The sequence below is a fragment of the Ylistrum balloti genome, unplaced genomic scaffold (genome assembly GCF_031769215.1).
Source record: "Ylistrum balloti isolate Yb309-2 unplaced genomic scaffold, AGI_CSIRO_Ybal_v1 Utg370668, whole genome shotgun sequence".
In the NCBI taxonomy this organism is placed as follows: domain Eukaryota; kingdom Metazoa; phylum Mollusca; class Bivalvia; order Pectinida; family Pectinidae; genus Ylistrum; species Ylistrum balloti.
Window position 1 is genome coordinate 75,474 of NW_026782404.1, and position 24,153 is coordinate 99,626.

A 24,153-nucleotide genomic window follows, 5' to 3' on the forward strand; every position below is an offset into this window, starting at 1 on the left:
ACACTTTACACTAATTGCTCTGTGTGACATGTGATGGGCCTGCTGTATGTTGTTTAGTAAGGTAGCTACCAATTATTACAAAGAGACCCTGGTTGTTTGTAGGATGATGAACTTAGCAAACATTGTCCATGCCACAACATTTGAACTGTCAAAGATATCTTTATTAACTTGAAATATAACTACATCATCCACAAGTAGTGAGCGATCCAGTGAAATTAAATCATTGTAACCTTCATGTTAAGGTTAAAGGTCAAGTAAGTGAACTTTTTCCTATACATTCTTTTCCAATTGGCCATATCTTGATGAAACTTAAATTCTATATTCATCACTCATAGGTGGTGTGGAAAGCACTGATATTAGGCCACTATGCCCTTCATATATGAAAAGTGATTATGATGGCAATTTTACATTGGCATTGCAGCTGTGCCAAAAGGAACTAAAACAAAAACAAAAGAACATGTACTAAACATATTTTACCTAACATCTGATGGAATGCATGGTAATCATTTCAGTAACTGCAGAAGATAAAACTACACAGGTAAAATCATGGGGCTTCTTTAAATGCATGTTTGGCACTAAATTTTTTCATGATACATATAGTCACTTTGTCAAGATGTGAATTTCCGACCCAAACTAGGTTGTGAGGATATGTACTTCTTGCACCTCGAAAAGGGATATCGCATGTAATACCCCATCCTAGATTTTTCTCATCCGATCTGTTTATTACCTTATCGGCGTTTTCGTGGAATTTTTTATGCATAGGTGTATTCATCCACATGTAGGCATAGGTGACACCTACATCCCTGCATTTCTACTAAAACATAGGTTATGATGTTGCTAAAATTTCAACAATTAATCATATTTAAAATGGAATAGAAAATTGGCATTGTAAAATGTGTTGTATTTTTTGTAAGTGCGACCTACATTGTTTATGTGGCACTATTCAAACATTGTTTAAATGTGAAGAGGCTGTTTGGGTAGTTTGAGGCTCCCATGGGATACACCAAACTCTGATGAAATATTGAATACTTTTCAGAGTATTAGGTGCAAGAAAAAATCTATTACCTGTAACTGAGCAAGATCGGGGAATCTCAGTATTGGGCTAAGATCCTGTAACATCCTCCCAACTGAAGCGTTGGGTGTTTCAGGATCTTAACTTGAAACTGAGATACCCCGATTTCGCTTGGTTACAGATACCAGATTTTATTGATGTATTCAATGGTAAAAAAGTCTAATAAGAATTCATTGTAACTTGTCCATAAACTGATCACTAACAACACACATTCAAATCTTCCATAGACTTTATTGTAATCAACATAAATACATATGACTTCATGGCAATAGATATACAGTGTTCATCTTTGAAGTACATGTGATTGTGAATCTTTTTCTTTAACACAAAGAAAAATTACCTTTAGTAGCAAATTTTACATAGCCTAGAAATTTGAATTCTATTGCAGGTACCATATCATCACATTAATGCTAATAATGCAAACACTTATGACTGGGAGGTGTGGGATATTATTTTGGCATGTAGAATAACCTATTAATTTCATTTTCTGATACAATTTTAATTCATTCTATAATTCATAATTCAATTTATTTTATAGATAACTCCAAAGAAATTCATAGCACATGTGTGCCGTTAATTCATTTTTACATAGTTTCTATATCACAAATGTTATTTGATTTCCAACATAAATGTGAGTATGTTAAATATGAAATATTTCACTAAGTCAATTACATGGTAATGTATAATGAATATCTTTTCACATGAATCCATAAACAAGTTTATCATGTCTTGTACGTGTACATCATGAATTCATGCTTAATAGCCTATTTATTGATAAAAAGTTGATTAGATGGTATTGTGTTTTATGAATAAATACATCAATGACAGCCTTGTAAGAAGGTGGTATGCTCAAGTGTTCCTATCAGAATCCATGAAAACGAAAAATCAAATAATCTAATGTATAGTTTCACCACTTAAATTCTGTCATCATCAAACAGATCCCTTACCTTTTACCCCATTTCTGAAATAATTAAGACAACTCCACTGATACTCATTAAGGAACACAGTATTAAACAGCAAGACAAGCTTTAAATTAAGTTGTTAACAAGTCAACATTTCCAGATCCTTCCCAAAAGTGGCATTGTCTTCTTTCAACAACTCAGCCTCCACTGTCACAGGTCAAAGTTTTTATATTCTTGATTTATATGTTATGATTTTGTGTCTTTTTCTTTCATCCTTAAAAACTTTGCCTCCAACTCTGCTTTTCGTTTCAATGCTTGTTCCTCTACTACCTTTTCTCTTTCTATAAGAAATTGTCTGTATTCCTCTGGATCAAGGTCTTTCACTACTTGTAATCCTAAAGAATGAGCACTGCCTATTATCATCTTACAGATATTTTGAAGGCTGAATCTGTCCAATGTTCCCTCAGACTGCTTAATCTTGGCGATTTCATAGACATGTTTCAGTGTTATCTTTCCTGATATTTCTTGACCTATAAAAAAAGTGAAGACTCATAATATTGTTCAATTCATAATACATATCAAATGTTTTTTTACCTTTCCTACAGGATATTAAAGCAGATTTGTATAAAATTCTACCAAAAGGTAACAGATACGGGTTAGCTTATTACCAGGCACAGGCTTACCGTTGCAGACAATATTTTAATACATCGGTAAAAGAATTAGATTTGCCTTTGACAAATGATTAAGTACAACAACACAAAACATTTTCTTCCATAACTTATATACGATATAACAGCAGTAGTGGTATTAACAATTACAAAACTGGCAAAAACACTCCTCATTTCAGTTTCTCCAAATTTCAACAAAATTTCAGCTAAAATGAACTTGAGAAGAAGTTTAAAATGTGGTCTTCAAGATGGCAGCCATGGCAGTCAAATTGGATTTCGAACTGACCCCCAAAATATCATCAGGATCATCTCAACATCAATTTAGGCAAGTTTCACCTGAATTCCATTAGTGGAACTTGAGAAGAATTTAAAACAGGTGTTGTTCGGAGAAACTATGATAAAGCAATCATGTTACAAAATGACCATAATGGCTGTCATTGGGAAACTTTAGACAGGGCCAATAAACATCAATACTTTGTTGGCTTCCTTTCCTTAACAGTCCCACCAATTATCATGTCTGTAGACCTATTAGTTCCTGAAAAGAAGTTGTTTAAATGTTTTAACAAATTTGACCCTAGTGATAAATATTTATTAGTCATGGTCATTTCTTTTCTCAAACTTGGACGAGCTTCATCCTGGGAACTTACCAGCCAAATATCCTGCCTCTAGGCCTTTGAGTTCACAGGGAACAGTCATTTAAGGGTATTAACATATCTGACCCCTGTGACCTTTAATACAGGTCAAGGTCATTTCTTTTCGCAAACTCTGTCAGGCTTCATTTGAGGAACATACCAGCCAAATATCAAAACAATTGGTCCATTAGTTATTGAGGAGAAGTTGTTTAAAGGAAAAAGTTGATGGACACTGCACCGCAGCATAAGCTCATTTGGTCCTTCAGACCAGGTAAACTAATAAAAAAACAAACCTGGAGATTGGGCTCCATTTTTTATTCCTGCAGCACTACAGAGAAAATATGATGTCGTTGGCATAGTATGCCTGATGTCAATACTGCGGTCCCCCTTGTGAAAAACAGAAAAATCACAAAGAGAAATCAGCAAGGTTATTGTGTATTTTTTTTCAAAATAACAGTCAAAATATTATTTTGAGTTTAAAACTCATTTAACCCAACAGATCTTCCCTATAGTTCAAGGTCAATTATTTGAACAAATCTGTAGCCCTTCAACCACTTATATTACAGAACTAATATCAACAGCCTAGACTTTTTTGTTATTAAAAAGAAGTATGAAGGTTTACACGCATTTGACTCGTGACCTTAAAAAAGAGAAAATGTTAATCACTTTAACAAAATAGGTAACCTTTCATTCCAGCATGTTACCAGCCAGTTATCAGTACTCTGGGCCTTTTGTTTATTGGAAAGAAGTCATTTAAAATATTTACACATTTGTTCCCTGTGAACTTTCAATGGAAAGTTTACACACAGTACACAATGATGGATGAAAAGCATTGGCAATAGGTCATCCTGACATTTCATGTCAGATGACCAAAAAAGCAACAAATACAAAGCCGCAAAATGGAACCATTTAAGACTGTTGCCAAGACATTTTCCAGGGTGCAGAGAGCAAAAGTGATTGTAACCCCTCGAGTATCGAAGATGTAATTACTTTAGAGATTATCAATTCGACTTGAAAGTAAAACCTGAAGCTACCTAATGCCAACGTACACCACTTTGCACCACCCATGCCACTCCATAGTACCTTGCACCACACAAGGCCATCTTATATCATCCACACCAGTGTTGCTATTCTACACAACCTTGTTTCCTCTTGCTTCACCTACACAACCTTGCAACCCTTTAAGCCACCATGCAACCCACCTCTGTTGGGTTACAATTAAGTAATGAAAACAGTCAAAAGCATGATTATGTAATCTCCTGGTCATTTTTAATTTATAAGATATAGGTACCATCAGGTGGCTTATCAAATTACCATATAATAACGAAGAAATATTTCCAGTTTTTCTGTAATATGAAGTCTCAAAACACATACATGTAGTTTTTATCATGGGATGTCATTAATGGAGAAATTTTCTAATATAAACACTTACTCTTAGTTTAATCCATGTTGGTAAAGGCAGTCCTTCCTTGATATTACTTGTCATGTCATTAAACTGCTTACAAAATTCTGAAATCTGTATTCCATGCTGTAATGAAAAACAGTAGAATAAACTAAATAAAATTGAATTCAAATTGATATGTGCTACTTTAATGCAAATAATTGATATACATGTATGGAACACAAATCAAAAAGTACAATAATATGTGATTTCATAAACAGACCAACATTTATTAAGAATAAGAAATCAGCTTCTTTAAGTTTAAGTCTTATGAGGGCATTGAGGCATTTTCATCACTAAATCCCTGGGCAATTTGGGTACCCATCATCTTATGATAAAAAATTGCAAGTTTGAGTTGTTAACATACTTACCTGTTGTGTAAACAATTTTGGTAATATGGTACCATGTTTACCAAGCAATCCCAGATGGATCTTGGAACCCACGATTATATGATTTTTATTTGTTCTTAAAAGTTTTGGTTCTTTTTCCTTCTTTTCTATTACTTCTGTGTTTTACTCTTGCTTATATAAAATTTGCTAATTCCTCTAAGAAAGAGTGATGATAACGTCATCTATAAGTTTTGTAAAAATTTCAAGAAACACTTTCCAGGACTTAGCGGATGAGTTACCTTCCAAGTATTGTGGACCAGTCTACTAAAGTCAATATCTTGTGGAATCTATTAATGTTGATAAAGAAAGGTGTCCCTGACACAATACGAGAAAACAGGTTGATATGTGTGTTTCTGAGGCAGATGTCCACTTTGACCAATAAATTTCTGTTAAATTAAAATATCCAACAATTTAAGAGATGACTGACATTTTTGGTTGATACTTCCATTATGAAATTTCCATTTTGACTGTGGTAATGTCTGTAATTAGCATATTGTGATGTTGTTATGTCACGCTTAACTTGATGAATACATTTGTAATGTTAACTTACCATTTTTTTTTAAATACCTTGCATTCTCTAGCATTATTTCATTCTTTTATTCAATATCAAGGATACCGAGTGATCATACTTTGGTCCCATCTTATCTACCTTGACGAAAATGAGTGGTGACTTTCATATTTTGTTTGTAGGATACTGTTTTAACATCTTGTTTTCATAAGGTCAGATATTACATCATTTAACATAATCTGGATGTTGACCCTTGCTTGGCATTACTAAAATTTTGCATTTTTACAAAGGGAAATCTGACTTTTGACCATGACTTACACTAAAACAAAATTATAAAAAGGCTGTAAAAACACTTCGGACGAGTAAGAATCAAGCGAAGTTAGCATGAATTATACCTGGCGTTTGACATCAAGGTGAAGGTCATGGTGAAAGGTCAAGTCTTACTGTTGATACATATTATAATTATAAATTCTCATTTTGAGTAACAAGATATTAAGTTTATAAAATGTGTTTTAAAGGCAAAAATAAAGTTCAGTTCTTACTCTACTATATTTTGGATGGATAAGATTAATAATCAGAAAAGTCTAAATGTTTTAACAAAAACTCATCAATTGTGGTTGACCTCACCTGTCCTAACATCGGCCCTAATGGTGGAGAAGGGGTAGCTTTACCCGCTTGTATTGTTGCTCTCAGTACTGAACCTGTTTCCACGTTCGCGATTTTTTTTAAGCTTTTCGCACCCTTCGCTATTGCTTTGCCTTTAGCACCCATGCCGCCGGTTTTTCAAATTAGAGTTATCAGCCTTAGCGGAACAGCCCTTAGTTTACCTTCGTTTCAAAAGCGTGATAGGTGATGTAATGAATTCAACACTAATTATAGTTTAGAGTATATCGACATTCAAAATGTGTTTTATTCAATAACAAACCATATTTTATTTTTGAATCAAAAAGGTTAGAAAATTAATTTGAACCTATTGAGATTGAGGTAATCATAATAATCAAGATGGCGTCCGTTCCCACACCGGAGGAGCTGAAAAAGTTGAAAGTTGTCGAATTGAGGGAAAGACTTTCAAAATTAGAACTCCCAACTGCAGGTAGGTTGCTGCAATAAACTTAAATCCATACTGGATTCATTCCTTGACCTCACGTCTATTGTTATTCAGAATTTTATCATTTTCCACATTGAAAATCACGAAACGTTTGTCCGACGCCGCACATTATGCCACATGGAGTGCAGTCGGACAGTGATCGACTCCAAATAATACGTTTTTGTGTAAACGGATAAAGTGACTGGACCAGATCGTGACCGCGATTGGACTGGAGAATATACGGCATGTGGAATTTTCATATTTGCTTCTTGCAAAAATCATTGTCGGTGCACAAAGACGCCTGGATCTATAACGTAAACAACTTAAGTGAAATCCAGGCAAATCAGCATCCTTCAAGAGATAGTAAACCATTTGGTTGGTTCGTTGGTTACAGTTTTCCGTCTCTCTGACTCGTCCCCTCTCTAGGCATTTTCTCGCTGACTTCTTGCCTGTTCAAGATCATCGTAATGATGTCCGGAGCTTAAAAATAAACATTTGGATATATTTACACTGCCAACAGTAACAGGAGCATTGTCAAATCTGGATATATAGGCAGATTTGGCTATATACTCAAATCTGACTATAAATACATTGGGTAAATGTTAACAACTAAGCCATACCTCTTCACTAAATCTGCTTATATAGCAGATTTGCCACTGCTCCAGTATCTGTTGAAAGACAACTTTATTACTGATGTTTGACTACCTTTGTTTAACAATAGGAACATTTGTCACATCAGGTTTTGTTGTGAAAGGTCACTCTTTCTTCACTTGGTTTTCTTATTTTGTTGATCCAGATGAAGACAGACCTACTGATAGCAAGGTGTGATTTCTGCTACTTTAATAGTATATTTCATAGTATATTTTTTGATGACTTTTTATGCATGAAATGTAACTTGATAACTAGTTCTTTTGTTGACAGATTTTTTATCTGATGTTACTATGACAACTGCCATAAGTTGGCCCACAGAAAGTGGACGTTCTCTCTCTCTATATATATGAAATATACATACATAAGTAGTAATTACAATACATCGTATACTGCTAAAATAGCAGGACTCATATGCTCATGTATAATATAGGTCCGATCCTCTTTGTAACTTTATAATGTGGCATGTCCCAGTGGCTACAGTTTTCAAGCTAAAGAAAAATTCTCCTAGCCAGGCAGTAAACTGCAGTTACCTGTTCCCATCTTAATATTTATCAGGGTTGCATTTTTTACTTATAACATGTCCAATAGATATAATCTAGACTGTAAGGTTATGACTTTATCTAGCCATGGTTGACATCAATTTCTCATCAAATCTGAACCTATTTTACTACCAATAAAGAGTAATTTCTCTTGTGAAGCATTCATCATTTGACATATATATAATGGCACAGTCATCAGCGTCATGATCATGAGATAGGGTCAATTAGATGATAGTAGGTATAGTGACCAAAAACAAAAACTAAAATCACATCATGGAAATATGTATTTAGAATCCTTGAGACTATCACGAAGTCAATAAAGATATTCTGAATTGGGTTATAATAAATGATGTTAATTATTCAATTACAAGTAATGTGTTAGCTTATATTCTGACTTGATTTGGGAGAAAGAATGTTTTCTTAATGAGATTGGTAAAATAGATGAGAAACAGGAAATATTACTTTGCAAAAGAACAGGATAAAAAACATTTCCTTCAAGTATCCAGACAGGAATCAAACCAGTCCACATTGTAGTAATTCATGACTCTACCACATAAGCCAAAGAAGCATTGCTCTATCAGTTGAGTTAAATTAGACTGTATTTAACAATCTTTTACAACTTCAGCCTATTTTACAGTATGATTCTTCACATAACAGTGTGAATATCATCACACATTTTTTCACATCAGACACACACAACTAGCTGAGATTCTAATATAGCTATGCAGATGCACTTGCTACTAATCCCACTTCATCAGGTCTAAAAACAAATAAACATTGAAACATTTTAATTAATTTGTTACAGGTTTGAAAGCTGAGCTGATTGCACGCTTACATAACCACTATGTCCAGGTAAAAAGAAAACTCATTTTGAGGAAAAATATATATGTACTCTTTGTTAATCAGTGCAGTGCTCTTTCTACAGTGTCAATGTGTCATTTTATTTAAGTCAACATTGTATGTTTCCAATGTTCAGTGCCAAATTTATCCTGTATGCTGTGGCTCTTGATAATTAGGCTTATTACCAAACAGGCTTATTGTTGGATAAATACAGTATATAGAATATTTCTTAACCTGTTTTTAAATTGAACAATAAATTCTTGAAAAGTTTTGTAAGTTTGAATATCTATATTTAAATTCAGGAAAGTCTCAAGCAGGATGCAGTGGATTCGTCTCAATTGGAAGAAGGTAAAATAAATTAATTTTTGATCATGAAATATAGAATTGATAACAAGTACTTCCGTAGATTGTCAATGGAAGATGAACTTGTAATAAGGAACATAGTGCTGTAATTGTGATCATTCTTGTTTTTTCATTCGGTTAAAAAATTTAGTATATCAGACTTGACCAGATGGAAAATTGTTTCACTTTGTTATTTTGATATTAACTTTAACTATTGAAATATATTTTTGCCATAAATGTCTTATTGCTGATCAAGCCTCATGTTTTATCCCCAGACTCTCCAGATGAAGAAAAGGAGGTATGTTGCTGTCTGTCTGTCTGTATGCACAAAACTTTGATGACTTCTATCTTTTTAATGTTAAATGATAAGGCTTTTATATTTAGCATGTTTTTTCCTGAGGACAGTACCTATAATTCCATACTAAATTTGATTAGCTTGACTGCTGATTATGACCTACTTATTACTTTTATGCTTAATTATAGCTAGATTATTTTTTGGCAGATTTGGACCAAATTTGATATTGTCCATTCAGTAATAAGATCTCAGATTTGTTGGATATTTCTTCAAAATCTATAAATATTTGCCAGAGTTATGTAACTTCTAAAATATGTGATAGTATTTACTTAGTGTCCATCAGATAACTTTAATTTAAACTGTAGGATTTGAACCAAATTGGGTATACAGTTTTACATCAAGAAGATCTCAGATGTGTGACATTGGTCAAAACTGCCAATATTTGCCTGAGCTACTGAACTTTAAAATAGATAATTTCTTTTTTTATGTCAATAACTTCAAGATTGGCTTCCAATTGAGGAATAGTGCTTCTCTAACATATCTTGTGTAACTTTGATTTTAGTGTAATGGTTAACCTTAATTTTGTTTTTTGATGAAATGGACAAATTAAATACTGGTATGAATCAAGTAAATTCTGTCTGCTTTCAAAATTTGATTTATGGTGGTTAAATTAGCATGTTATTGTGAAGGATATCACATCATAATTTCTATTATCAAGAACATTAACCGTCAGTGTACTATGTTGCTTTCAGTTTGCTACTTCCAGCGAAACAAGCTTGTTAAGTTCCAGGTTACGAAATGATTTTTTTTCAAAGTTATAAATCTATATCTATATACATTCCCGATTGCTCGTTGAGCTGTAAATGGAAAAAATGATATTTGACCATTTTTTTCTGGCGGTATAATTTTATTTTGGGTTTTTTGTAAACTTAAACTAACACTCTATAGAAGTTCTTATGTTCAAACCCTGGCACTATTAATCATAATGAAAAAGATACCCTTTCCTTAGCCTCATTATTACCCTTGTTATATTTACAGGAAGAGTTGCCTTTGCCACCTGTACCAGTACCAGTACAAACACCAGAGGTAAGTTCTGGTTTCCTGGCCTACATTGATAACAAGGGGCCTATATTTTACTAAATGCCTTTTGCTTAGCCATTTACATTACATGGATAGTTTACTATTGTGAAAAATAAACTATGAAATAATTCTCTGCATGGGGAATAACTCAATCAGTATGACTTCGTCTTGAAGGAAAGTAGGATACTCACAGTGGGTCTGCATTTCTAAACTGGATATAATGTAGTGGCACTAACTACAACAAGATCTTCGAAAGAATATTTTGCAAACTGTAGCATAACCTTGCCTTTTCTGCTAGTTCACATTTATAAATCTTGAGGAACACAATATTAATATATGAAACTGTGACTAATTTTTTCATCCTTTATGATTATTTCCTTTAATTACTTTCAATGTTTGCATTCCAAATAATCAAACAGAAAATAGATAATGAGATATTTCAAGAAGTGTACCTGGTACATCAACTCTTGTCTTTGTTAGTAACGGAAATTAAATCTTTTTATTTTAATTAGTCTTTTGAGTGGACTGAATTTTACATTTTCATTTTTATTTAAATAACTGTATTACTATATAACCTCTAATGGAAATGGGAAGATGTTCCATTGCTGTCTTGAAATGCATCAGTAATATCTGTAAAGGCTTTATGACCCTTTTCAGAGGTCTCACTTTGGTACAAATTGTTTCTAATGAAATTGATATGAAAATTACATGTACCATGGTATAAATGTTTTGTTCGGTCGAGTGTTGATACTTAGAAGTTGTTTGTATTTAGGTATTTTAAAAACTATTTTGTCATTTTCTGTCTGCGTTCAATTGGATATAAATGAATGTAGACAAAAGATGTTGATAATCTTTATTGTTTCTCAGGTCTCTGAAAGCTCTGGGCCATCACGATCTGTAGATGAAGATCTCCAGAGAAAAGTTGCTCTCCAGCAACAGATGTTGGTTGTAGAACACCAGCAAGAGCAGGAGAAGAAACTATTGGAACAACAGAAGGAAGCTCTGGCATTGCATGCCCAGCAGCAGGCAGCAGCAGCAATGATGATTCAACAACCTCAGCATGTGGCTCCTCCTCCCCCTCCTGCACCTGTGTCTGTACCGCCCCCTCCTAACATAGATCTGATGGAGAAGGTCAGGCAGCAACAACAGATGCTTGAGGCAGAGAAACATAAACAGATGATGGAACAACAGCAAAAGGTGACATGTTGTTTTCTTGATTGTAAAATAATTGAAATTTGAAATTAAACCACTGCAGAAATATTTTTGTGAAAGAAGAAAAATTCAAAATTGCGATTAATTTCTGATTACATAGATAAAAATTGCGAAAGCTAGTTAAAGTTAATATGAAATATTGAGAATCAATCATCTCAACTATATCACAAAAGTCTGTATATATTGTAAATACACTTATTACAGATGATACAACAACAGCAGCAGCAACAGCAACAACAGCAGGCAATCAGTCAGGCAGAGGCTGAGCGGAGAATAAAGGAGGCAGAGATCTTCAGACAGCAGAAATTTGCTCTGATGGAAGCTCAGAGAGAGGAACAGCAAATGAGAATGCAGAAGGAGCAACAAAGACCACCTAGTATGTATGGCATTATTTGGTAAATGCAATAAAGTATTTATGAATATTTAAATTGGTTAACATTACTTTTCACGACTCTAGCTGTCTCGTAACTATAAGTTATTGTATTGTTGCAGCCCATCAGATGCCAGTGCCCCCTCCTGGCCTCCCTGTGATGTCTCATCCACAACCTCCATCCACCACTATACAACAGCAACCTCCACAGGCTCCCCCACCTGTTCAGATAACAACCACATTACCCCCACAGATGCCGCCCCAGATTAGTGGACCTCCTCCCCCAGTAGGCCCCCCTCAAGGACTTCCGCAGCCAGCTCCAGCCCCTCCAGGTATAGGGCCACCACCAGGTCGTTCAGGTCCACAAGAGCTTATGAGCTTGCCTCCACCCCCTCATGGAGTACCTCCCCCACAAAATATTGGAATGATGCCACCCCAAGGTTCTCCTATGCAGACTGGTGCTCCTCCACCTGGGATGCCTCCTCAACAACAGAATGAAACTAGTATACAGCAGATGATACCACCTGCTCAGCCAATGATTCCACAACCACAGGCACCTCCTCCAGTATCAGAACCACATCATGAAGGACCACCTCCACCGTTGCAACCAACATTGAGGCCACCTCCTCCACAACAGTCACAGATGAGTATGCCACCCCCAACAATGATACAACAGCCACCTGGACAACCATCCTCCATAGTCCAAATGGGTGGTCCCCCCCAACAGCAGTCTGGACCACCACCACCACCACGACCTGCAGGCATGTTGTCCGGAACTCCAATGTCAGGGCCACCACCCCCAGGGGTAGCCCAGACACCACCAATGGAAAAACTTCCATCTCCACAAGTATGTAAACATTGTATTTCAGGAAAACCCTTTTGACTAATGTTTTGGTTTCCTGCCATGAGCTTTGACATTTGAGTCTTGACATGTCCGATCTATTTGATGTGTGCTTGAACCCTCAAAATTTGAAACTGCTATAAATTGAAAGTTAAATGTAAGACTTGTTTTGATAGGAATACTGTGAATTATGCTCATAGAAGAAATATTTTAGAACTGTGTATAAAAAGTTCTTTATGATAATTGCATCATAGCTCAATATTTAGTAAATTCACTACAATATTGGCAAGAAGGAATGCTGACAGTTCGGGGCTTTGGCAAATATGGCAGTGTCTGTGAAATCATCTCTGGGGACTGCTAAACTTGTAACATTACACTTTATCAAATGCAGTAGGATAACTGAAGAAGTGATATTAATAGGTTTTGTTACTACAAGAGGGTATTGTTGACTTCATGTTTACAGTTGGATCCTCCCCAGCCTCAGCCCCCTAAAGAGATAAAGCTACCGCATGCTCTGGAGAAGATTCTAGCTTTCAAGAATGTCCGAGCTCAGGAAGTGGGGCTTACTCCAGAGGAAGTTGAGACTATGCACCAACCTGAAGGTAAACTTTCCATGTTCCAGCTGTGTTTATGTAAGATTAATCAAAGGAAAGGAAGTACATTAGGATTAAAAATCTTTAACTATTGCCTAGGACTGTTTTTGTGTCACTGATTACAAGTATTTCTGAACTGTTTTTTCACACTGGTACATTAATTTTTATTTAAGCAACAGCTTAGTTATTTTATAATTACTTGTTATTTTGAATGACAAATCTTAACTATCATTAATGAGAAAATATTGTTCTTCAAACCATATTTCAACACAATTACGCAGCTTTTATTAAAATCATTTCCAATGTTTTACTATGATCTGAACTTGAGTTGTGTTGGCCGAGTGTGACATAGACAAGTTCAGTTATAGAAACCTTAGGTTGAATAAGTAGTGTAGTCTGACAATAATATGAGAAGTTATGGTCTTTGTGTCGGTTTCCTATGATGACCTGTGTTTTGTGTTACAGAGAGAGAGGATGTGGAGGAAATGGAGGGCGAGGAAGATGAGGATGTTGGATATGGTACTTATGACATGGATGAAGATGCAGACAAGCCAGAGGAGGTTCCTGTAGAAAAAGAGGTGGGTAGCTGGGATTTTCCTATGGTGTGTTAGCAAACATTTGGTGCATGGAATACCATTGGATTTAGAAAAGATTGATTATATGAATTAGATTGGTTTACATTGAATTTTAATGACAAGAAAAATGGTGAATATAAGATATTTTCAATATTGAAAGAACCTGATTAAGATGCCTAGGATAATTTTTAAAAGTAATTATCTGAAATTTTTGTATTACATTCAAATTTAATGTGCAATATGGGTCTGTAATGTAGATTACATTGCTGTCAAGTATAAGTTGAACATTGCTGTGTTGAAATGCATTGACATCATTTATTGTAAATCTTACATTAGATATTGTTCTTGTTTTCCACCAGTCCAAAAATAAGAGACGAAAGAAGAAGAAAAAGAAGGCAAAGAAGAATCGTCAGCAGCAACCGACTTCGTCAGAAACTACACGGAAGGACGACTCTGAGGAAGATGTACAGATTGAGTATGTTCTTTACTAGTGCTTACTCAAGGATATTTTTCTTCATTGTGTTCAAGTGTGTTTGACTAGATCTATGAGAATTACATGATTGGGAAAACAAGTAACTGAACCATTATGTCACAGAGCTAATGTATCGTAAAACAATAAAATGTCAACTCACACAAATTTTCTGTACTTTGGGCAAACATTTGCATAATCAGACTGTCCTGAAGAATCCCATTGTACATGTAAAAGTAGAAGACAGGATTTATATTGAAACGAATCCTAACTGGTTATTCCTGATGAAAACATTGTATGTACTCAATAAAGAAGTTTTTTAGTCCCGTTTAATGTTATACACTTTTCTAATGTACACTGTGCTAATTTGTTTTAATTAAGGACAAGTATATAATTCTTTTCTATCTTTCCAGGTACATACAGGAGCAGTTAGACCTGGAACCTTCAGATCCAAACTACTTCACATTTGCGAAGATATTTGAAGCATTTAAGGTATATAAGTGATATCTGTTCAAAATATTCTTAATTGATATTTTCATGGAACATAATTCCTTTTAGTTATTTTTCAATTTGTTTCATTTTCATTTGAGATAGATGGGTCTTGTCACAGTTTTGCTAAAATGAAAAATTTCTGAGTATAGTTTTTACGAAAAGGAAACTCATGATTTGTTAAGTGCTTTTCTCTATAAATGTGATATAAGTCACATTAATCAATAACATGCTGTGTTGAGGTTGATCCTGAAATCTGAGTCTTGTCAAATTCAGCTTTCATATCTGAGCTACACAAATGATACTGTCTGCAAACTGTCGTCTTATCAAAACCTGATATAGAACTCGTGTTTTTTTTAATGTGTGATATACAGATTTCTGAGACTGAAAGACAAAAAGAAAAGAAAGAAGAAAAAGTTGAAGAAAAGAAAAGAGAGGAAATTCCAGAACCAAAAGGCATATTTGATGAAGATGACAGTGATGAAGAAGGAGAGGTTTGTTTTTTATCAAAATGTATTTAACAAGGAAAAACATTTTGGGATATTTTAATCAATGTGTGATATCATGTTTTGGGTTAGATATTAATTTTCCAACAATTGAAAAACTTAAATGATTTTCAGCTTGTAGTTGTCTTTCAGATATGCATACCATGTTATAAAAATTGCCATATTTGACCTAACATGTTTACTGTGTATTCACCAAGAAAATGTTCGGAGTGAAATTTGTGTTTGATAAAAGGAAGGATTGTTTTAGAAACATGATGGGAGTGTTTTGTCATCTTTTGAATAAAGTTGTTAATATTTCCGGTACGTCGCAGGAAAAGAAATTAGATGAAGATGCTCCTAAGATGTCGAAGAAGAAGCTGAAGAAGATGACTAGACTGAGTGTGGCTCAGCTGAAGCAGTTAGTAAGTCGCCCAGATGTTGTAGAAATGCATGATGTGACAGCCCAGGACCCACGTCTGTTAGTACAGCTGAAAGCCACTCGCAATACAGTGCCTGTCCCTCGGCACTGGTGCTTCAAACGTAAATACCTACAGGGAAAGAGAGGAATCGAGAAACCTCCTTTTGAGCTACCAGAGTACATCAAGGCCACAGGCATCATGGAGATGAGAGAAGCTCTTGCTGAGAAGGTGTGTGAATTATTCAGGATACTAAGCTATAGCTCATTTTCTTAGAATATGAAATTTATGTTTACTGGATACTAAGTTTGATAATGATCTATGAAATTGAATTGTAGGATTCAATACATTTTGGACTTACATGATAAGTGATAAGAGCTGTAAAGTTGAGTGAGTGAATGAATGATATTTTGGATAAGGATATGATTTTCCAAAAATGAAAACATTCAGTGAGCAACTAATATTTTATTAGTAATACCTTGTTTATTGGGCAGTAAACCTTACCATGTTTATTGATTTTCGGAAAGTAAAGATGTTGATAAATATTCTCTCATTAACCTGCAATAAGCTTAGTCAGATTTGATGTCTTGGTTCCCGTGGTTTACTGTTGTAACTCTTAGTTTTTGAGGCTATTCTTGTTGATTTCAATAGCATTCAGTAATTATGCTTTTAATTCTTTATTTCAGGAAGACCAAAAAACATTGAAAGCAAAAATGAGAGAAAAAGTACGACCAAAAATGGGGAAAATAGACATTGATTATCAAAAACTTCATGATGCATTCTTCAGATGGCAGACGAAACCTAAAATGACAATACATGGTGATTTATATTATGAGGTATGTAAACCAGTACTCCAGATGCTATATTAAATGCATGTTTTTAAACACCATGTCATGTTTACTTTGATTCTAAATGTTTATAGGAATACTTATTATGTGAAATGAATGAAATATTAACAGTGGAAACTGTGGTAGCTAGATAACTTCTGAAAGATTTCTTTTCCTCTTAAATAAAAAAAACCCAAATTTTTTATTCCTGAATGTTGCAAATTTATATTATGCAATTATTTTCTCTGAAATCAGTTACTTTTGTTCTTAGTAACGAGAATTAGCTGTTCCTTAAAATTTTTATTATAAGTATTCAATAAACCTTTTGCTCACTGATGAAATTTAAATGTGATAAAACATTTTGCTCACTATCGACATTTATTAAATGTGATGGTCCGTTTCTCATAGCTTCAGAGCTGTGAAGTTATGGTTTTAGACCCTCACAGAGAAATCCATGCCCTCCACCGGTGAGGATGTGGAGTACATTGCTTCACCCAGGAAAACTGAGGACACGGTTGTTCTTAATAGCTTTACTGGTTTTGCGGATGTATACACAATAAATTTACATATAGTGTATCCCATTTTCAGACTGATTCTAAAAACAGCATGGCCAACAGGCAGCGATATTTCATTTTGACAGTAATGCATATAAATCAAATTCCATTATTGGGAATAAAAATAACCAGACTATTGAAGTAAGTGGCAGTATGATATTAAAGATATGTTGATTCGTTCTCCTTATAACTGTGTGGCATTTTCAACAGGGTAAAGAATTTGAAACACGATTAAAAGAAAAGAAACCAGGAAATCTCTCTGATGAACTACGAACAGCTTTAGGCATGCCAGTGGGACCAGTAAGTATTTTGGATGAAATGATTAACTCTATTGACATAGTCTTTGAATTAGACTGTTAAAAGAACTTAAGTTCTTACATTCTTTTTAGTTTGTAGATGTGGATGTTAACCTCACATGTAGTTTCACTAACCTGTTATGTATAAGATAGTGGTACCTGATTTATATGTCAAAGAAATTTATACACACCTGTAATTCCAATCAGTTTACCAGTGTATTCTAGATATAAATTTATTATGGGCAAACAGTATTTCAAAAAATTAGATATTTGTATTGTGAGGAATAAAATAACTGATAGATCGTACTACAGTTTGGATGTGGAATAAATTGTGGATTATAATAGAACACTGATGCTGTGTTAACAATAACTTCAGTGTGGACCAAATTTTGAAATATTCATTCAGAAAGATTAGATTATGTATGGTTTGACCAGGTATGTAAATCAGGATCAGGCCTTGCACTGAATTAACTACTATTGTTACATATATAAATGTTGGAATGTTGCATTAACAAAATGTAGTATATACGTTCAGTCTAATGATGTCATTTCACTAAACTGTTAGATTAGGGAAAAAATCGTTTGTCAGTGAGGATTCCTGTTTACAAGTCAAAGTACATAAAATGTTTTAATAATTTACTTTTTTTTTTTACAGAATGCAGACAAGTTTCCTCCTCCATGGTTAATTGCTATGCAGCGATATGGTCCACCTCCTTCCTATCCTAATTTAAAAATTCCAGGACTTAATGCTCCAATACCTGAAGTAAGTGTCTGTGAAAATTTGTCGAAGAAATTGTCTTTGTTAATGCTGTATGAGGATAAAATCTGAAATTGTCTATGAATTCACAATATGGGGTGTTTTGAGAATTTACAATATGGGGTGTTTTGAGAATTCACAATATGGGGTGTTTTGAGAATTCACAATATGGGGTGTTTTGAGAATTCACAATATGGGGTGTTTTGAGAATTTACAATATGGGGTGTTTTGAGAATTCACAATATGGGGTGTTTTGAGAATTCACAATATGGAGTGTTTTGAGAATTTACAATATGGGGTGTTTTGAGAATTTACAATATGGGGAGTTGTGAGAATTTAAATTATGGTGAGTTGTGAATGATTGTTTTTGTAATCTTTTGTGTACCTACCCGATCCTTTGTAAACAGTCTTGTGATAGTGAAATGATTTTGTTTGCAGGCGACCTCCTTTGGTTATCATGCAGGTGGCTGGGGGAAACCTCCAGTGGATGAGAATGGCAAACCTTTATATGGAGATGTTTTTGGCACACAAAGTGGTGACTTTCAGGCAAGTTCATTAGGTTGATAGAAAATCAGATTATTTACACTTTTACAGTAATTAAAACACTTTAAGAGTGCAGTGTTTACCTTTGGATGTTAATACCTTGTGGTGTCAAGATATAAATTACAAGTAGTCAAATTATTTCCTGTTTAAAGTGGACTCAGAAATTGGGGGATGTGTGTAGAAATCATTGATATAGTATTCAAATAAAAAACAACCATGAGTTTTCTTACTTGTTATTTCATTTTACCAGATGATAAGTATATGTACATCTATATTCAAGATGACTTAAGTTCATTTTCATCATTGTTGTCACGTTTTACCATGAAGTACATGTTATAAAGACACATGCATGTAATATCAGTATCATTAAGTTACTGGGTATGTTACACAGTGGTGTTGGTGGAGAGGGCAACTTGAAAAAATCCGTCTTTCCTCATGTCCTATCAATACAGGGAAAGGGTTTGGAGGATTTTCACAATTTTCTCTCAAGTTATATGATTAGGCAAAATTTTTGTGTCAATTTGATAAGTCATTGTAAATTGAATTATAAATGTATATCTGATGACCAGATCAGAGCTTATTATCTACTGGTATTCTGTAAATCAGGTCGTAGTTGAAGAGGAAGAAATAGATAAATCTCACTGGGGTGAGTTGGAGGAGGAATCATCAGAAGAAGAGGACTCAGATGAGGATGAGGAAGACGAGGAAGACATGACAGGTCTAGTCACTCCAGGAGGTGAAGGGTAAGTACTAATGGATTTCCTGTACATATACAATGTACACTGCTCACTTACACTATTTTGTTAGGCTGATGCTTTATTTGAAAATAGTGGTTTTACTTTTCTGCCAACTGTAGGGTAAGCATTCTCTGTATAGATTTCAAATCAACTTCTTATAAAGGTGGACTCCTCAGATTGCTGTTATCCATCAATCTCTGCTTTCACTCTATCCAAGAAGTGGACAGATCTTTCTCCAGTTTCATCCATATTTAGGTTCCTCATGGTCCTTTGTTTCATTTTAGGTCTTTTAGATTTTAAAATTAGATGTTCACCAGGTAATTTTTCATTTCAACAGTTTATTGTTATGCTAAAAATAATGAGAAAATAACATGTCTGTAGTATCACATTTGTCCTTTATTAGTGTTAACTGGCAGTCAGCCGTCTTGATTTGGACAGTAAACTCTTATCTCTATTCAATTTTTAGACTAAAAGGAAAGAATAACTGTTAGGCAGCCAGTATTTGGTAGTTTACTAGAAATTTAATGATGTTGATGTGATATAAGGGCCTGGTGTGGTGCTTTGTTTTATCTAATTTTATCTAAATTTAAAGTGGCATCAGTTTTGAAAATTGATATTCCCTCTGATATCTTTAATAACCTGTTGTGTTACATAGATTGGTAACCCCAAGTGGCATCACATCTGTACCAATGGGTGTAGAGACACCAGATATGATAGAACTGAGGAAGAAGAGGATAGAAGATGCTATGGACCAAGGGGGAGAAACTCCTGCTCTCTATACAATCTTACCAGAGAAAAAGTCAGCTGTGGGTGGGGCAATGATGGGCTCCTCACATATATACGACATGGCAGCCGTAAGTCTCGCATCTATTTAAATACTTCCCTGAACTTTTGTAATGCTGTTTAAAAAATGTTTATAAATATGGAATGGTAAAGGGTTCTTTAAATATTGTTAATTAATTCTTTGATACAATTTTATTTGCATTTCTTTCTGTTGGTGTTTCTATTTTTTTTAATATTTTGGTTGAAATGTATATACTTGTTAATTTTATACCAATTTCTTTACAACAGGGTGTGCCTGGGAGTAAGAAGACAGATAAGACAGCACCAGAAGGGATTGAAGTTGCCCTGAATCCAGAAGAATTGGATCTTGACAGTGCAGCAATGCAGGCCAAGTATGACCAGACGATGAGGGAACAACAGTCACAACTAGAGAAGGAAGATCTCAGTGATATGGTCGCTGAACATGCAGCCAAGCAGAAGGTCAGTTACAGACCACGTCATTTCTTTATCCTAGAATTATCCAAGGGGACCAACACATTACTTCTTTCTCAAGACAGATGGTGGGCATAATATAAGATGGTGAAATAAAAATTATTTTCTGTTGGTACTGAACAGAAAGGTATGTCAGTGGGCTTATCAGGCATGGTCATTTTGCCAGATAAATGTTATTATTGGTATTCATTTATCTACTTCAAATTGATATGTTGTACGACGTGTGGCCAACATTTTTTTATATTTACATTATCTTATTTGTTTTCAGAAACGAAAGAAACAACAACAGGACAGTGGGAAAGCTGCCAAAAAATACAAAGAATTCAAGTTTTAATGTCACAGTGTCTGTCTTTCTGTGGTAACATGTGATGCTATATGTGTTCATGGACAAAATATTTACTGAATTACAAATCATGTAATAGTGTGTTAGGTTTGGAAATAATAGGACTTTACAGTTATGGTTGGTACTTATAACTACTGGAAAACCTGGTCATTGATGGTGTATGGAAATTAGATAAAGATTATGTTGAAGTGCTGACTATATCTTGTAAACTCTTCATTTCTACTGATTGAGAGATATTTGAAAGATAATGAAAGGAATAAAATTTTAAACATTCATTTTTTCTTGTTTTTATTTGAAATACAATCTGTATTTCCATATGTTTTCATTTAAATATTTGTTATCTTAAATATATACTTGCACATCATAATGGAGAACCTCACTTATGGATAACCGATAGTTTAAGGCTTTTGAGTAATCAGATGTCAGTTCTACTGTGGACAACCAATGTCTGTGAATGACATATTTCATACATTTCTTTATCATAAGGAAGACATTTACCAATTTACAGCTTTTATACAGGTACAAGATCTTAAGATTGATTGATAAGGTTGATTGAATGACAATACAATTTGTCATTTAGTTTTAAGAAAAACCAAAAGAAACAAGTTTCAATTTTTTTTTGTGTGGGGTGGGGGGCATTTTCTTCAGATTGGAAGTGTCAATTGTTCTTATAACACTACCAGCAGAAGATTAAAATGTGGCGTTTCAATCACTACACGGTCACCTTCATCAGACTAATGACCAGTGTGGAGCTACTAGCACTGATGTGCGTACTGACAACAAAACATAACAGAACAACTCTACCCAAAAAGCGCCTGGTAGCTATCTTATCAAAAGTAACACAATAAAAATAAGAGAACACACGTAGAATGTACTGCAACATTTAGATGTGTGTGTGTTAGTGGATGTGAAGAATGATACATTGTGTATATAAATGTGTAATGTGTAGGTGTAGCGTCATCGCTCTCCCACACTACACACACCTGTATCCCACTGTAGAGAACACACGTAGAATGTACTGCAACCTGTATCGCATTGCTGAGAACACACCTAGAATGTATTGCACACCCAAGATCCACAAAGAAGGTAATACATTACGACCTACAGTGGACCACTATAATATCTCCAGGTCATTAGCAGACATTTGAGGACCCTTGGCGGGAAAATTTGAACATCGTGTCAAAATCTCGAAAGACCTTGCAGCACTTACCCAAAACGATCAGGAATTCATTTCACACAAAGTAATGTCTCTTTTCACCAACACAGCCACTGACAAGACACTTGGTATCGTTGGGAGCCACCTAGAGTAAGACCGGTCATGGCGAAAGAACACCCATCTCTATATCAAAGACCTCATGGATTTATTTGAATCTGTGCTTACAACATACTTTGCCTTCCGAGATACCATCTCTCAGCAACGGTTTGGCACAGCTTTGGATAGCTCCGTGTCTCTGACTGTGGCCCACTTGATCACGAAATACACGTATGAAGAGGCTATAGCCACAGACCCCGTAGAATGCAAGATCAGTCTGTGGAAGTGGTTTGTTGATGACATTGAAAATAGTAAACAAAAAAAAGGGTCACAGAAAGATTTGACTGAGCATATCAATAGTGTAGATACCGCCAAATTCACACGTGAGGAAAAATTAATTGCGCTTTTTCATTCCTTGATACCCTCTAATAAAGAAAGATGACGCTACTATCAAAGTATTGGTCTATAAGAAAAAGAAGCACACAGACCAATACCTCAGCAGAGGTGAAACGATTGTCACAGAAGAACAGGACAAGAAACAAAAACAAAATGACATCCATATCGCCATGAAAACATGTGAATACCTTGACTGGGCAATCCAGAAAGTTAACAATGACTTTCATGCAAGCAAAGAGACTAAGAGACAAAACACACAGGGAAAGAACAAAACGAAAAGACAAGTTGTCATCCCTTACATCAAATGCCTGTCAGATACCATTCAGAGGATTTACCATGGTCACGGCATTGCAGCGGCGATGAAACCTCACAAAACACTCCGAAATATCCTAGTCTTAAGGATAAACACCGAAAAAAATGTCGCAAAATGCGTATACAAAATCGGATGCAAGTACTGCGACGCATCATATATCGGAGAAACAGGCAGGAGATTCGGGATCCGACTCAATGAAAGTCAGGAAGACACGGAATCCCACGATGGCTAAAAATCGCTTGATCAGAGCAAAAATATTCACAGTCCCAGATCAATAAACCGGCACTTACAGATCATTCCACACAGCAAAATCATATCAATGACTGGGAAAATTCCAAAGTAAACTGGCGGTTGGTTAAGGAAGCCATCTGGACACATCGCAGCGTGCCAGTATTTAATAGGGACGAGGGGGCTACAGATTATCGCAAATCTGTGACCAAGTGTTAAACTTAATCTATTTTGATCATCAGATTGTTCCAGAGTTTTTTTTTTCTATAAATACAAATGCCTCATAAACCGTCCTCTTTGAAGTAAACTACACCATTTTCGTTCCAGTCTAACATTATTATTATTTTAATTTAAATACACAATTCTTTGGTCATGGTTGTGTCGCGTTAAATTGAAAGATTCCACACAATACTCAGGAAATATTGTCGAGGCTTTTTCATCAATTTCCATCAGATCCAAACATATTTTCATAGCATAGTAACGATGAATTCCTCCAGATGGAATCTTGTCCGACAGGTCCGTTTTAGCGGGACGTTTTTTCTTCTTTGTCTAAGTGATTCCTTTCAGGATCTAATATTTTGATTACATTGTGTCCTAAACCACGAGTGATAATTTTTTATCATGCACATTTCACAGACGAGCTGTAACGTAATGCTAAATTTAAACAAGAGATCCCGGAGGGATTTTGGCGCCCACCATTGTTTGATCTTTATTGGTCTTCTCTTCTCTTTTCTGT

The 24,153-nt window shown here is 34.9% G+C and overlaps 2 protein-coding genes across 2 annotated transcripts; one reads left to right on the top strand and one right to left on the bottom strand.

Annotated features, from left to right (window-relative positions):
- Positions 1–1,283: 1,283 nt before the first annotated feature.
- Positions 1,284–6,399, bottom strand: LOC132557410 (large ribosomal subunit protein uL11m-like). Its single transcript, XM_060221910.1, has 4 exons — positions 6,240–6,399; positions 4,707–4,802; positions 3,568–3,661; positions 1,284–2,504 (listed from the first exon to the last, which is right to left on the bottom strand). Exons 1-4 carry the CDS (start codon positions 6,381–6,383, stop codon positions 2,221–2,223), a joined length of 618 nt encoding a protein of 205 aa, XP_060077893.1. The 5' UTR covers positions 6,384–6,399; the 3' UTR covers positions 1,284–2,220.
- Positions 6,400–6,614: 215 nt separating this feature from the next.
- Positions 6,615–21,501, top strand: LOC132557398 (splicing factor 3B subunit 2-like). The gene is made up of 22 exons (XM_060221895.1): positions 6,615–6,705; positions 8,695–8,741; positions 9,032–9,077; positions 9,347–9,369; positions 10,405–10,452; positions 11,314–11,643; positions 11,863–12,034; positions 12,151–12,875; positions 13,333–13,471; positions 13,928–14,040; positions 14,397–14,512; positions 14,920–14,998; positions 15,370–15,489; positions 15,813–16,127; positions 16,583–16,732; positions 17,488–17,577; positions 18,229–18,336; positions 18,769–18,876; positions 19,480–19,616; positions 20,266–20,464; positions 20,682–20,873; positions 21,154–21,501. The coding sequence occupies exons 1-22, from the start codon at positions 6,615–6,617 to the stop codon at positions 21,217–21,219; spliced, it is 3,414 nt and encodes a 1,137-aa protein (XP_060077878.1). The 3' UTR covers positions 21,220–21,501.
- Positions 21,502–24,153: the final 2,652 nt, after the last annotated feature.